This window comes from Anthonomus grandis, chromosome 4 (assembly GCF_022605725.1).
Source record: "Anthonomus grandis grandis chromosome 4, icAntGran1.3, whole genome shotgun sequence".
Classification (NCBI taxonomy): Eukaryota; Metazoa; Arthropoda; class Insecta; order Coleoptera; family Curculionidae; genus Anthonomus; species Anthonomus grandis.
The window spans coordinates 7,553,264-7,569,361 of record NC_065549.1 but is presented as its reverse complement, the minus strand read 5'-3'; the positions used below and the strand labels follow the sequence as shown (position 1 = coordinate 7,569,361).

Genomic DNA, 16,098 nt, shown 5'->3' with positions numbered 1-16,098 from the left:
CGATTTTCGATTTTGATCGGAAAAATTTTTATTTATGCGGTTCGTAATGCCGTATTTTCTTAATTGTCGAACGAAAATCGTATAAAACAAATATTGCGTAAATCGAGCCAATAATAAATTAGTATTTTAGCCAACGGACGCCGTTCCGTGAGGTTGGTTGCATGAGAATCTAGCCTAAAGCGCTTTCAGCATATTTGGCGCGAAATTTAAACGTAATTTTACTATTACGCCAATAGGAAGTCAATATTTCTTAAGAATGTCGTAATATTTTAATATAATGGGGTAAATTCGTTTCATTTTCGATTTTGACCGGAACAATGACCGGATCTAAAGAAAGCGCCGTGTTTAAGACTTATGTGCCTAAAAGCAAACAACATAAAATATTTTCTTTAATGTTATAAAACCGTCAAAACCTTATCAACGTCAGTACTTAGGTAAATATTGTTTTAAGGCAAACCCGAAGGAATAACTGGTTATTTTTTCAGGATTATACCGCGAACGACGATCGCACCCAGCAGGATAATCTTATCTCGAACCGCCTGATAGTGTCGCTCGATGAAAACAAACAATAGCAGCCGATATTCTAAAGTGTTTTCTTTTTGACTTGAATAACGTGATGAAAATTTAATGTTTTTTTCTTTTCTAATTATTCTGTGATGTGATTGACCGGAACAGAAGATGGGGAAAAGTGCGAGTAAATTGAAGAAAAGGGCGAGTTTTCACAGTAAGTTTTGTTGACTTAGGAAAAAAAATATTTATATATAGGTTAAATTAGAATTAGAATAGATGTGAAGAGATAGGGTAGGTAGAGATGGTATGTAAACAAGGTAGATATGTAAACAAGGTAAATAAATGGTAAATAGATATTTTGATTTTGTACCTATATATATTTGTAAGTGGCTTTATACGTATTGAGATCTTTTATGGATTTAGGTCCTTAAGAATGCACTAAAGCAAGAAAAAACATCCCGAAGACGTCATAATTAGTCCTTATGATAAATTTAAGCCAGGAGGGCCAAAATATTACCTTGAAGGTACGACTAAAAACGACCTAAAAACATCATCGTTTTCCGCTCTTAAACGTCGGCTACAAATGGGAAAGGAGTAAAAGGAAAGAGAAAAAAAGACGAGCCTCTTAACAGTTTTTGCTCATTTTCTTAAAAATTATTGAGAAAATTGAAAATTTTCTTTTAGCAAAGGGTTCCAAATTAAAAATAGAATAATTCATAAATAATAACATTTCGTCGTAAATCTCAAAATTAAGGAGTTATGGAGGATTTTTGAAAAAAATGGAAAATTTTTGGGTGAAAAATTGGATTTTTTTTTCCAAAAATTGAAATTTTTTTCGGCAAATCGATAAATTCCCTAAAACACTTCAAAAAAAGTCTTATAAAACTTAGTTAGTAGTAAAAAAGTTATACGCAATTTTCCCAAAAAATCTTCCTCAAAAAATTCAAAGGGGTACCCCTAGAAAAATGTGCATAATTTCGGTTTTTATTTTTTTTCTGGAAAACTATTAATTGAAAAAAAAATTGTTACAACAAAAGTTGTTTGGAATTTCAATGTGCATCAGACGCAAAAGAAAAATAATTTTTAAATTCAATAGTTTTCCAGAAAATTAAGAAAAACTTCTCAACAGTTTTTCCTTTTTTTCTAGAAAACTATTAGGAAAATGGAAATTTTTGTTTCAGCATTAGAATTCTATTCAAATGTAGAATAATATTTAGTCATAAATCTCAAAATAAAGAAGTTATGGAGGATTTTTGAAAAAAAATGGAAACTTTTTGGGTGATAAAATTGGAAAAAAAATTTTTTCCAAAAATTTAATTTTTTTCTGGCAAATCGATAAATCATCTAAGACACTTCAAAAAAGTCTTATAAAACTTTTATAATGACTAATTTTGCTTCAAAGACTTTTAACATAAGACCTCTGTGATTTAAAAATGACTGATACAAAAATTTGCCTTCTTTATGTATTCTTACAGTTCCAATTAATAGAAAGTTAATTATGTCATTTAGATCTTTAATCAGTATAAGTTATTATGTCTGAAAGTGAAAAAAACATATTCATTATTTACGTATTTTACATCTCTAGACACGACAATAATAATTTCATTACAAATCTCTCTAATAAAAAGAGTTATCATGTCTGCAAATGGGAAAAGTACAAATGTTCCTTGCAATTCCAAGGCAATTAAAAATAAAAAAGATGTACCATACCCATTTAAGTTATGCATAATTTAATATTCTATTTAAACATCATTTGCCCACGAATTTTGCGTTTCTGAGAAGTATTAGTTTTGAATTCTCAAAAGAAAATGCATTTTTAAAATCTAATATATATGATATAAGTTATGCAGAATTAGAAGTATTTAATTTAATGGAATAGACTATGATAGAATTAACCTTTAATTTGATTTAATTTTAGGAATCCAGCATAATCATTAATACAAAAGATAGGGATACCCATGGATACCCGCATTTCAAGTTTGTATCGCGTTCTGTTTTATTTTGAAATGTAATTTTTACTTCGTAATTTGAGTCACTACACATAAGAGAATAATTATTTTATTACGAATATTTATCACTTTATGGGTCTAAAAGAGGCTAACATGTCTCCACATTAAAAAATAAAAAACAAAATTCAACTTTTCGTTTTCTGCTATATTTGAAGTCTCGACTACGTCATTCGGTTTTGAGGTAAATGCATCATTTCATTAAAATTCTCCAAGATTCTTGATTTTCAACCGTTTCTTCATCTCTACCATCTTTCAAGTCTCTCTTAGATCCTCACTTACCTTGAAATTGAATTTTTCTTACGTAACTTAGATCACCTCATTTAATTAAATAGTCATAATTTAATTAAGATTGTCGAGGATTCTTGATGCTGAAATAGATAGAGAAAATATTGATTTTTTAACCGTTTCTTTATCCCTATAGTATTTGAAATCTCTGTTACGTTTTTAATTACCTTGAAATTGATTTTTTTTACCTAATTTGAATCACCACATACAACAGTCATCATTTCATTAATATCCTTTATGATTCTTAGTGCTGAAATAGATAGAAAAATTATTGATTTTTTAACTATTTCTTCGTCTTTACCATATTTCAAGTCTCTGTTACGTCCTCAATTGCCTTGAAATTGAATTTTTCTTACATAATTTGGATCACCACATACAACAATCATCATTTCATTACGATTTTCTATGATCCTTGAGTTTTTAAATGGGTAATCATTTCTAATAATTGGAAAATATGAATTTTGAAATTTTATTCATTTTCTACCGCATTGAACGTTTCTGATATGTCCTCACTCACCTTGAAAAAAATATTTATTTCTTACCGCATTTTATGTGTCTATTATAATCCCAATCACATTGAAAGAATTTTTTTTTACATAATCCGGATCACTATGATGGACGATTTCATGATACGATTTTAGGTCTAAATAGGGTAAAAATAAGATAAATATGAAAATTTCTTCATCTTCTTTTGTTTTTCACTTTAGAGTTAATATAAGGGTTTTCTCATCATGGAAATATAAAATTTCAAACAATGATTGTCTGGATTCTACATCCCTAATAAATATATTATTCTTAAGGTTATTATTAAGGAAAATTGTAAAAAATATATTTTCAATTTTCGAAATAGTCAATATTTTGTCACATTTCATATCGAATCATTATCGAAAATTTCTGCAGGAACTGTTGGTTTTAATTAATTATAAATTCTAATTTAAATATTCTTGAATAAATTGCATTGAGTTTTCGAATAACTGCAGCTCTGATTCATGTACTCTCAACGTACTATATATATAGGCAATAAAATTTTTTATAATTCAACTTCTGGTCCAATTGAGACCGCATATATGCCGCAATTAAATAAATTATATCGTTATTTAAGACACTTGCTTAACTGTAAAACTCGCTATCTACCAGTTACCATATATAAAATTTAATATTATTGTTTTCATACAAAGTCGATTAAGCAGAAAACAATGAAGGCCTTTTAAGCCTGACATATTAATATGCTTACGAAGTGCATTTTTTATTATAAAGTGATTGCGGAATTTGTTGTTGGGTTCGGAGCAGTTAAGATAAAAGTGTAAATAAATTAGCAATGCTGAGTTAACGGGATTTTGATTGTAATTTATTTAGAAGAAAAATTAAACATGAAATTTAAGTTTTGAAAGACGATTGTGGGAAGCATTAGTTTAATGAGAACAACCAGAGATTGTTACTCTCGGAGTATTAAAAATTTTGAATAGATTGATAATTTAAATAAAAAATTCATTTTATACGAATTTTTCGATACATATGTAAGTAAATAATGACTATACAGTGATCTCCATTTACCAGACACTTATTTGAATAATTAAGAGAAATGCATAAGATAACAAAAATGGATACAATATTAAAACTACATTAGAGGAAATGTGATACCCTTACCATATAAAAGCAAAATGCGTCATAGACAAAACTGAATGGGGATGTATCAGGTTTCAAAAAACAGATGGTTAAAATGTATCTTGTTCCTTTATGATTTTTTTAAAGTGCATTTTATGATATAATCTCCGAGAAAAAAAGTAGTATTACTGTGGCCAACCAAACATGAGTAAAACGCTTATCGTGCCGTATTATCAGTTGCCTTAGCAATGTAATTTATTCACGGTTATTTCGAGAAATTCACGTGCAAAATTCTGATGATGATAATAATAATAATAGTAATAATGTATGTTTCATTTTTCGTGTAAATACCGTTTTAATTCGCATTGTGAAATGTTGTTTTATTAAAACCGGTACCCGAAAACCAACGGAACTATAACTGTTCAGTGTAGTTTTTATATAATTTATTATTTTTGTGGAATGAATATCAGACAATGGTGTCACATGCAAGGTACATTTTATTGTTATATTATTTAAATAAAGCTGTTTATTAAATATACATACATATGTTTTATATAATTGCCAAGGTTGCAGTGTGTTGAATTTTTAGAAGATCCACTGATTCATTGGTCTGCCTATTTATTTATTGTTTTTAATGCAAGGATCTTATAGCTATAATATGTCTTTTTTCTAATTTATTCTTAATGTATTTTTAAGGCCAGGAGCTAGATTTCTTATATTATGTGAACCTTTAACCTACATTGATTACAATGTCAAATAACGTTAGAAAATCAAAATTTAATACTTGATTGTCCATCGTTTGTAACAGCTGTCATTAGATCTGGTGTTTTTTTTAGTTTTTCCAGATTTTATTGCAAATAGAACCTCACTCTTAAGAATTTCCGGCTATATCAGCATTGTTATAGAAGTTAAATAAATTCAGTCTATTATCATCAAATACCTCATTTATCATACGCTCGTTCCAAGGGTTTCTTTTTCATCTAAGATATTTTTTCCTTCATTATTTACCAACCATTAGTGATATTTTTATTGTATATACCTGCCACTGCTCAGACCTTTTTATACAGCTTAAAAAGTGTCACGTTTATTCTATAGGTCTTAACCATTTTTTCACATATACATCTTAAACTCAGTGTCTATAAGGAGTTTGTAAGCAGAGTCACATTTCAAAGTAAGTTCGACCCTAATTAGAAAACAAACTGCAGTGAAATTCCACAAAATCGGCTTTTAACCAAGGTTTTGAGATCAAAAAGAAATGTTAAATTTCAAGGTGAAATATAGCGTAATTGAAAAATGAAATGCCTTAGAAACTCAAAAATATACATCTGTCATCTGTCAAACCAAATTTTGACTATGGATATGAACCTTAAAACATCAGTGTTTTAATCAAAATTGCTATAATATAATATTGGATTTTGTAAGTTTTAGACAAGGCAAGAACTATTCAATATAATTCATTCAAGGTTCAAGTTGAATTTAATCATTTATTATATTTTTATTCAAATTTTGTTGTGAATGTTTTTCAAAGAATTTTTGATTATGGTCCTAATTATTGAATGTATCATACATTTCTTGATCATTAAATATTCTTTTTCACTTAGTTCAACATTATGGTTGGAAATATGATTTAGTCTTTGGGTGGATCGTGTTCTGGAATTTAAAGAAGATGAATGCATTGGTTCAGCGATATTATTTTCACTATTATTGTTAAATCTTCTAAAAAAATTATTTGAATTAATAAATGTTTAATAATTATTGTAATTATCATTCATGTTTCTAGCCAAACTGTTGAATGAATTATTAGGTAAAATAACTGGTCAATTAATTTTATTTTGAGAATTTGAAGAATTATTATTTTGATTATTATTAGCATTTAAAATATTAGATCTTTTTTTAAATTGTAAAAAATGTTTTTCTTCTTTAACGAAAGCTTGCTGTAAAGAAGAAAAATTTTTTATCTAACTATTAATTACAAGTGATACCGTTAAATGGAACTACCCGTTTTACGCCGAAAACGCATGTTAAACTACTCAGTGGTTACTTGGGACAGCAGAAATATGAACATAATAGACCAGCACATCTCTTGTGTTGATTTTTTTTGCTTATATAATTATTTAAAAAAAGGAAACCCTGAGTTGATACGAATTTCATAAATTCATTTATTTATTTATTACAAAAATGCATATCTAGGCACTTGTATAAAAAATAACGGTAGGTACTTGTAACATAGCTCTACGATTTGTATTGCAAGGAACAATAGAAACTAAAAAAATGTTCTCTAAACACAAAAAAATATCACAAGAACAAAAAAAACTTTCTGTAAACCGAGAAAAATGGATCATTATTTGAGTTCTCCTTATTGTATGTAACCAATCTGTATTTTCTAATTCATTAAATGTATGGCGGCCTCTAGTAATGCTCACGTTCGTTGCTTTGAGCAATCTTACAATTTTATCCTCTGGGACATCAAACTCATCGGCTAAATGTGGGAACACAAAATGTTTGTTATTTTTTGAAGATTTTCTCATAAAACTGCAAAAATATGATTTATGTCCGTCTTTAGTGTGGATTGATTTGACAAGTCCAATATAATATTTGTCGAGTTTCTTTTTTGTTGAAGCTGAAAAGGTAAATTTGGCAATAACAAAATCGTTGATTGAAATTCCTACCTTTCTAATTTCCTTATCAATAATTTGTTTTTGTCCATTTTGTTGGTTATTATTTCTTTCCTGGTTAATATTATCTCGTAGTTCAACTAATGTCAAGTTTTCCTCTATATCACTTTGGTTAAAATCTTCTCGGTTTTCGTTTATATTTTACATTGTCAAAATCCTCCCAATTTTCCTCCATATCCACATCGTCAAAGTCTCTCAATGAAAACTGTTCGTCGTTCCCACTGCTCTCATCTCCGCTAGAACTGCTGTTGCTAGAGCAAGCTACACTTTAGTCCTGGTTGAACTTTTATTTTCTTTTTCCGTTTTTTTTCTGGGTTTTGGTTTATCCTTCTTTGCAATAGCATATCAGCAAAAGTTTCTGACCATAAAATGCTTGTACTACCATCAGCACTTGGTTCTTTTCGAGGGATACGTTTCAATACCTGTGAAAATGCCTGTTGCCCTAAATCCACTTATTAAATTTTCCTCGATAGTTATGTTAAGCTTCTCTAGTGTATCTGCTAATAGACTGGGAAACGTATCTTTTGGAATACACCCTCTATGAGACATTTTCCATTTATTAATCACTTGCCTCCAATAAGTCTTCAATGGTCGAAACACAGCAACATCTAGGGGTTGACAAATATGTGTACTGTTTGGTGGGAGTAACACAAAACGAATACTAAATGCTTTGCAGAGGTCTATCACATTTATAGATAAATGTGAAGCTAAGTTGTCCCCGATTAACATTTTTGCAACATCCCTGTCATATTTTTGAAAGTATTTTAGAGCAATCTTGCTGAATCAATTTTCAAAAATCACCCCGTCAAACCAACCACTTTTCGATCGGTTATACCTGGTTCCTTTTGGACCTCCTTGCTACCAAGTGTCGTACAAATGTTCAGCTTTGTAAACGACATAGCATGGTAAGAGCTTTCCATAGCTCACCTCTGTGTCGACGCAAAAATGATAAAATCCAATCGGGCCCAGGGAAATGTTCTTTAAATCGTTTTTCTATGACACCCTTAATATCCAGATATCGTTTCACCATGCACCTTATTTCAAAGTGAGATAAGGGAAATCCCCATTCAGCTGCTGTGGTTAGCCCTCTAATAAGTTCGTCTTCTTCCGCTTTTTTCAAAACTGTAGGTCTTCCATAACTCCCTAAATTCTGCTTTGTACATCTTCTCTGTAAAGTTGATTTGGTTACCTTCCATTTTTCAGAAGCTGTTTTATAGGACATTCCAGATTGCACGTCTTCTATAGCACTTTCCATATTTTTTTCTTCAAAGTCATGATATTTTTTAGAGTCTACTTTGCGAATATATTTTCTTGGCATGTTGATTCCTGAAAACAAAACAGATTAAAGGTTTGTTCCAACCCATCAAAAAACCGCCCTGAAACGGTCTCAAAAGTGTCACGCGCATGCGCAGTGGTTTAATTAAAAAAACATATAATCACTGCGCATGCGTGTGAAAACACTTTTGGGACCGTTTCGGGAGGTTTTTTGATGGATTGGAATAAACCTTAAATAATATGTGGTAACTTGAGACACGGGCTAAGATGGGACAATGGTTGTCCCAAGTTACCCAAAATCATGATCTTATAGAAAAATTTAGTTTAAAAACTAAAAAAAAGGTCTAAAAGCAGGTAACAATAATGGCAACATTTATAAAACATGCGAAACTAAATAAAAAAATAATTGGGTAAGTCCAAAAAAAGTGTTTACCTTTCGACTACCTTTTCCAGATAAGGTTTTGAATACTTATTTTTGCCGTATTTCTGACCACCACTTATGTTTTTTTTATACTTCTGAAATGTCATCAATTTAGGAAGAATTAATGTAATTTATTCATTAACCTGTTGCTCTTCAACTACCGAAAACATTAAATAGAGCTTATGTTTATATTTGCGTTGTTGCTACTAGCAAAATTAGAACATGAGATGTTGCGTCCCAAATAACCCCATTTTACGGTAATTAAGGTTATTTATGAAAGTGTTTAAACATAAATCGTCATGTTGCGCAATTTTTAATAAACTTTATTTGAGTGCTGCATTTGAACTTTTATTAATTTCGATAAACAATTAAGATCTAGCATCTTGAAATTGCCGTCTTGTATTTTGTATCAAGTATCTATTATGTTCTACGCGATTTTGATGATTAGTGACAAAATGTTCGCATAAAGAAATAAATCTTTTTAAAGTTTATGTATTTCCATCATAATTTTGTATATTATCAGCTTGATAACGAATTGATTGGTAATTCGGTTGTGCTATTTTTAGGCTATCAAAAAGTTCTACTTGACTATCTAAATATAATCAAGGAAATTTGGGATAAAATAAAAAATATAAATATTTAAAATTCAAAGCAGATATTATCAATAAATCAATGATTTTTTTATGATAAAAATTACGACTTACGGTAGCAATAATAACCTCAATATAAAGTACCTTGAAATTAACAAAAAAAAAATAACTCTATAACTGCGTTCTTATTAAACATCTACTAATATAATTAAATAATAATAAATTAAAACTATCTAAAAATTAATTAAATAAGGGCTTGAAATTAAAAGAGTTGACATTAAAAACTTTTAACCGTAAATATTTTTTATTAATTAATTAAAATTATTTAAAAATAAATTAATTAAGTGTAATTTAAAAAGATTTAAATTTATTTTTTTATTATTTTATTTTAATTATTAAATTTAAAAAGAAAATTACTCTAAAACTACTTATATTTTTTATTACATTCATTCATAATATAAGTGAAATAGAAGTAAAAAAATAAAACGGCTTGACATAATAAAAAAAAACTCATTTTTGTGAATTGATTATTAGATAATAAAAAAATTAATTAATTAAAAGATTTTACATTAAGAACAAATGAACTGCACGTATTTTTTTTATTATTTAATTAAACTAAACTAAATAGGGTTCGATATAAAGATTATTAATTAAGTATGCAGGAGTAAAATTGTAAAAAAACTAACTGAATATTTTTATTATTAACTAATAAAAATTACTTGGAAATAAATTAATAAAAGCCTAGGAGCAAGACATAAAGTTGAAAAGTCAAATAAATATTTTATTAAATTACCATTAGTTTAAAATATTAATTAATTAAGTATTAAGAAATAAAATAATAAACCGCCGTGAAATTATTAAAAGAATTAATCATATTTAATTTAATTAAAATTATTATTAAGAACCTACAGATAATTTCTTTATTAATTAATTAAAAATATTTAAAAATTAATGAAATAAAAGCCTAGGAGTAAGAGATACGTACTTTAAAATGAAAAAAGAAACATGCTTCAAACTGCCTGGATTGGGTTCTTATTACATAAATCTACCATAGCATTTAAAATATTAATTAAGTGAAAAATAAAATGCTTCCAATTAAAAAAAAATCTGCAGATATTTTTTAATAAATAATTAAAAGGCAAATAACTCCTAAAGGGCAATCTCATTAAATAACTACATATTATCAGCTTATTTAAAATAATAATTAATTAAAATTCAAATATAAATTATTTAAGTGTTTCAAAGTAAAAGAGCGAACGCCTTAGCATGAACAAAAAAAAATAACTGTACATATTTCATGTATTAATTAATTAAAATAAATTAGTTAAGTACCTAGGAGCAACCGATAAAGTATGGTGAAATTAAAAAGAAAATTACTTTCAAACTATCTGAATTTCTTATTACGTTGCTACCACTTGAAAGTAATAATTAATTAAGTAATTAGAAATAAAAAAAATAGAACGCTTTGAAATTAACAAAAGAAATGAATTAAATTTTTATTAAATTAATTAAATGATAAAAACAAATTACTAACAAATTTAGTATCTAATTAATTAACTAGAAGATCGAATGCCTTGTCATTAACAACCATCTTACTACATATAATTTTTTCATTAGTTGGTTATAAATATTTAAAAATAATTAATTACGTGAGTAGAACTTAAAAAATTGAATGCCTTGAAATTATTTTAAAAAAATTAATTATTGATTTTTTTATTAATAAATTAAAAACATTTTTTTGAAAATATGCCCCTCGACTAAGAGATTGCTTTGAAATTAACAAAAAATTTCATAAAGATCTTTTAATAATGAATTGAAATTAATAGTAAATAAGAAAAATTTGTTCTTAATTAACTAAAAGATGAAGCGCCTAGACATTAAAAACTAATTAAAAATGTAAAATTAATTAAATGAGTGCGTAGGAGTAAAAGATAAAACGAGTTGAAATTAGCCAATATAACTGCAGACATCTTTTATCGATTAATTTAAAAGAAAATAACTTAAAACTGCCATCTTATTAAAAATATCTGAAAATTAGTTAATTACCTTTTTAAAAAGAAACAGAACTTTTCATAATTTTTATAAGAAAAGTTACATTTCATATTTCCTCTATGGGGAATAAAATTCGGTAGAAACCCAAAAAAATCAACTAATTTTTGGACAGGAATATTAATCTTAAAAACCCAAAAATCACAAACAATTCAAAAAAAAATATACTCATTATCTGTAGTGAATTTAGCTACGTAAAAAAATAAATTTCAATAGGATTAAGATCATAATTAAAAAATGTAAAAGCAAAATTGACAATTTTGACATTATTAAGCCAAGAAATATCTAAATAAACTAAGATTTACATCCTAAATAGAGTACAATTTTCAGTTTTACAGTCGTTTATGCATTAAAACAATATGTGACTGTAATGACAAATTTACTGAATCTAAAGTTGTTTATTATCTTCTGAGGGACTAATTTAACTTTTAAGCCTCCAGCCTCTGGCTCTGGTTTCTTTAAGGTCAACCAGTAACAATAACAATCAGTATTCTTATAAAAATTCCAATATTTCCCCAAGCAATTCCGATAACAATCCGAAGAAACACCTGTTCCACCAAAGGGTCACGGCAAGTCATTGTTTCAACAGAATCAGTAGTTTATGGCAAATTGCTCAATTATTTCTGCTCCGGATTTTTATTTCTTTATTATTTACTGTGAGAGAGTTTCTCGTTTTTCTACGGCCATCTCGGGTATTTTATTAGTTTTATGTAAATTAACCGCGGATAGAAATTGCTGCGGTTTATTCAGCTGGAAATATGCATCATTTACGGTTATTAGATGTAATTTAACGGTAGGGTATCATTAGGGTCATTATCTATGACTTATTTCGAGATAATTAATATGGGTGATTGATGTGTGGTCGAGAGGCTCGGACGTTTATATGTTTCGGATTATCGTTTGTAATTATTTAATATTTCGTTTATTTGTCATAGTATCATAATCACCTTAGGCTTTCATATAGTTATAACCAGTATCAGGATATTTACGTATTTAAAAATTATTATACAATTTAAGAGGGCTTAAGAACTTGGGTAGTTTTTTAAGTGGTTTGAATAATGTCAAATCAATATGTTTATTTATTGGCCAATTTAATTCGACATGAATTACGATCTATTTAATTATTTTAACAGCAAAATAAAGGGGTTCCTTAGAATGTTTTATGGTTTGTCGTTAAGCAACTTTCAAGCAAGGATTGATTTTTAAAATTGTAACTAAACAAACCTTATGCGTGGCCAGAGGCCTTGCATCACTAAGAATTCCTCAACGGTCTCAATTTTAATTTCAGAATTGTCATAATTAAAAAAATGTTGCGTAGCCTCTACCTACGTGCAAGCCGTTCATTGTACAATTTAAAATAGTTCAGTCTGTGAATAGTCTTTATTATTAATACACAGGCATTGGGTTTCAAAATTTTACTAAAATCAGCCTTATGCATGCATTATTAAAAATTCCTTAACTGTCTCAATTAAAATTTAATTGCGTTTTTTCGCGTAATTGCGTTTTTCAAATATTATATGTTATATTCATCCTATATCCTTTAATTTCTTTATATTAAGCCAATATATTTTTGTTATACCTAAATGAAAAATAAATATGTATCTTAAAAAACTACAGCTTTTATTTATTAAAAAATTCATGGGAGGGCCCAAAAAATGATTAACCTATTTTGAATTCCTAATTTGCCTCTAGTTTAACTTTAAATAAAGTCTCAAAATTGTAATATTCCAATATATTTTGTGTAAAATTTAACGAAGAAAAGCTAAAAGATTTCATTATATTGTCTTCTTTCCAGACCTTAGCTGGTCCAGATTCGGCTCTCTTCCCCTTCGAAAATCTCGCCTAGCCAAAGAAAATGGCACCGCCATCGTCCCGAAACCGAAACACAAGGACATCGCCCAATGGCTCAAAGATCTGGAGCTGGAGGAGTACCTCCAGTTATTCGCGAAGTACCAAGGGGTCGAAGAGATCCTGGAACTGTCCGAGTCGGATCTTAAGACCCTGGGGGTCAAGAAATCTTCCCACAGGGCGACGATTATTAGCAGTTTAACCTTGCTACGGGCAAAGTACCATGGTGAGTACCAATAAATCAACAAAAAAATACATTAACTATTTTTTTTAATATAGAGAATTTTACAAGAAAAGCCCCAATGAGACATAGCGTTGCCGTCGACTTATCGAGGAAAATTCAACGGGAAGACACATTGTAAGTACATTAATTTTATTATTGCCAGCATAAACTGTAAAAAAATAATTAAATACGCTTTAAGTGGCCCTTATGCGTGGTTATTGAGCTCTTGTAGTCATCTTTATAACTTCTTTTATTGTAAAAGTGCTTTTATGGTCTCTAACTTTGTCCAGTTAGTGCCGCTTGATGCCAATGATATATTAATTCAATCAGCCCCTGTTTAAAACCACCCATCGTGACTGGGAAAAGGGCCAACTGAAAAATGGTCGATAGAGGGAGAGTCCTGAAGAAGTTTTCAACGAGTTTCGATATTTTGAATAAATATTTTGTTTATTTTTTTTTTGGAAATTAAAGACTAGTTTATTCCCATTATGGTCCAGAGTGGGTTTTCAGAATGGGTATTTACTATTATTCCAGAACGTCTAATTTATATGTGCATCAATCTTTATGGTCACTACTCAGAGTAATTATCACTCGCAATCATCTTATTGCCGAATATATAATATGATGACACTATTATTGAATCACTATTCTGATTTTTTATAAATTATAGTCACTTTTAAATTAATTCGCAATTTATTTCAAGAGTATTTGTAACCTAAATTCACAATTTTATTAATCACTCTGATCACCATTTCTTTCATTTTCAATCATTATTTCTTTCATTTTTAAGTCGATATTTTATTTATAATTATTATGATCATATAAATTAGCAATCAATTCAAAGAATGTATATCGATTTGTAATCAGTGTTACTTACTGTATTCGACGATTCATCCGGAACGTCTAATTTGTATGTGGAGTAATTATCAGTCAAAATCATAATTGCTTATTGAAGAATATATGATATGATAATAATATAATTAAATCACTATTATGATTTTTTATAATTTATAATTTATAATCACTTATTTACTATTTCTTATTAGCTGATTTATAAATAATCACTGTTACTTATCACTACAACTATTTAATTATTTGTTGTAGATTGATTACATACTTACTATATTTTAATCAATTCTCGATTTATTAGAGCTTATATGGTTATTTATGTTTCAAGAATCCTGACAATCAGAGAAATTATTATATTCTTGTTGATCCAAAACTGGCATTTTATATTCACTATATTTGGTTTTGAATAAATTCACATTCAATACAAGAGTATTTGTTTTTTAATATTGCTATTTTAATAATAGTGATAGTTCACTTAGGGTTGATAAATCATAATAATTAATTATTCGCACCGTTGGTAACTCTTTATAATTATTATCAATTTATAGTCTAATGTAATGTAATTCATCATATTTATGTTATTTATTTATGTTTTAAAAGCCTAAGCGATCATTAAGATGATTATTTATGACTCAAGACTGGAATTGATATTCACTATTTTAATTTTTAAATCAATTTACAATCAATTTACGGGAATGTATCGATTTATAATCACTGTAATTTTAAAGTAAACTAGTAAATTTATAATCACACAACTCTATAATTATTGATTCTAGGTACATTTTACTATTATAATTTGTTTATCAATTCACGATTGATTAGAGCTGATAAATCATAACAAATATTTTATTTATTCATGTTTCATTAACTTACACGATCATTAAAATGGTCATTTATGATTCAAGCCTAGAATTTGATATTCACTATTTTAATTTTTAAATCAATATACAATCAATTTAAGATAATGTATCGAAATACTACAATTATTAGATTATTGATTCTAGGTTGATTATATAATTACTATAATAGTTTTCAATTAATTTTAAGTTAATTAGAGCTTATAAATCATACTAATTATTTTATTGATAAAATGTCCCATAAATCTAGGCGATCATTAAAGTGATTTTTTTGTAATTTAAGTCTGGCATCTGATATTCACTAATTTAATTTTTAAATGAATTTACAACCCATTTAAGAAAATATATAGATTAATAATTACTGTTACTTATCACTGTAACTATTCAATTATTGATTCTAGATCAATTCTAAAATTAAGAACAAATAAACAATTGATTATTTCTTATAACTTTTACTAATTATTTTATTTATTCACGTCCCGTATTTACCGATTGATAGTCACTGTTACTATTATTTAATTATTGATTCTAGGTCAACGCTAAAATTACTATTAAGATTGTTTAATTAATTAATTCGCTATTGATTTTATCATACAAATTATAACAATTATTTTATTGATTCATGTTTCATAAACCGAGACGATCAATAAAATAATTATTTATAATTCAAGCCAAGCAATAAATTCCAGGGTATTTATCGATTGACAATCAATACAACTATTAAATTATTGATTCTCGGCCGATCCTATAATTGTTGTCATGATTTTATAATCAATTACTAATCAAGGAAGGTCCCATAAACCTAGGCGATCATTAAAGTGATTTTTTTGTAATTTAAGTCTGGCATCTGATATTCACTAATTTAATTTTTAAATGAATTTACAACCCATTCAAGAAAATAT

The 16,098-nt window shown here is 27.7% G+C and overlaps 1 protein-coding gene across 3 annotated transcripts in view; it reads left to right on the top strand.

Annotated features, from left to right (window-relative positions):
* The window catches only part of LOC126734813 (breast cancer anti-estrogen resistance protein 3 homolog), a 67,349-nt gene that overhangs the window by 7,376 nt on the left and 43,875 nt on the right, over positions 1-16,098 (top strand). For 2 of the 3 annotated variants that reach the window (XM_050438564.1, XM_050438562.1), the window contains exons 2-4: positions 486-724; positions 13,215-13,493; positions 13,547-13,625. In XM_050438564.1, the coding sequence (XP_050294521.1) occupies positions 679-724; positions 13,215-13,493; positions 13,547-13,625 (404 nt within the window). In that variant the 5' untranslated portion in view covers positions 486-678. Of the gene's footprint in view, positions 1-485; positions 725-4,748; positions 4,900-13,214; positions 13,494-13,546; positions 13,626-16,098 lie in introns of those variants that run through there. The other variant, XM_050438565.1, reaches the window with a different exon arrangement.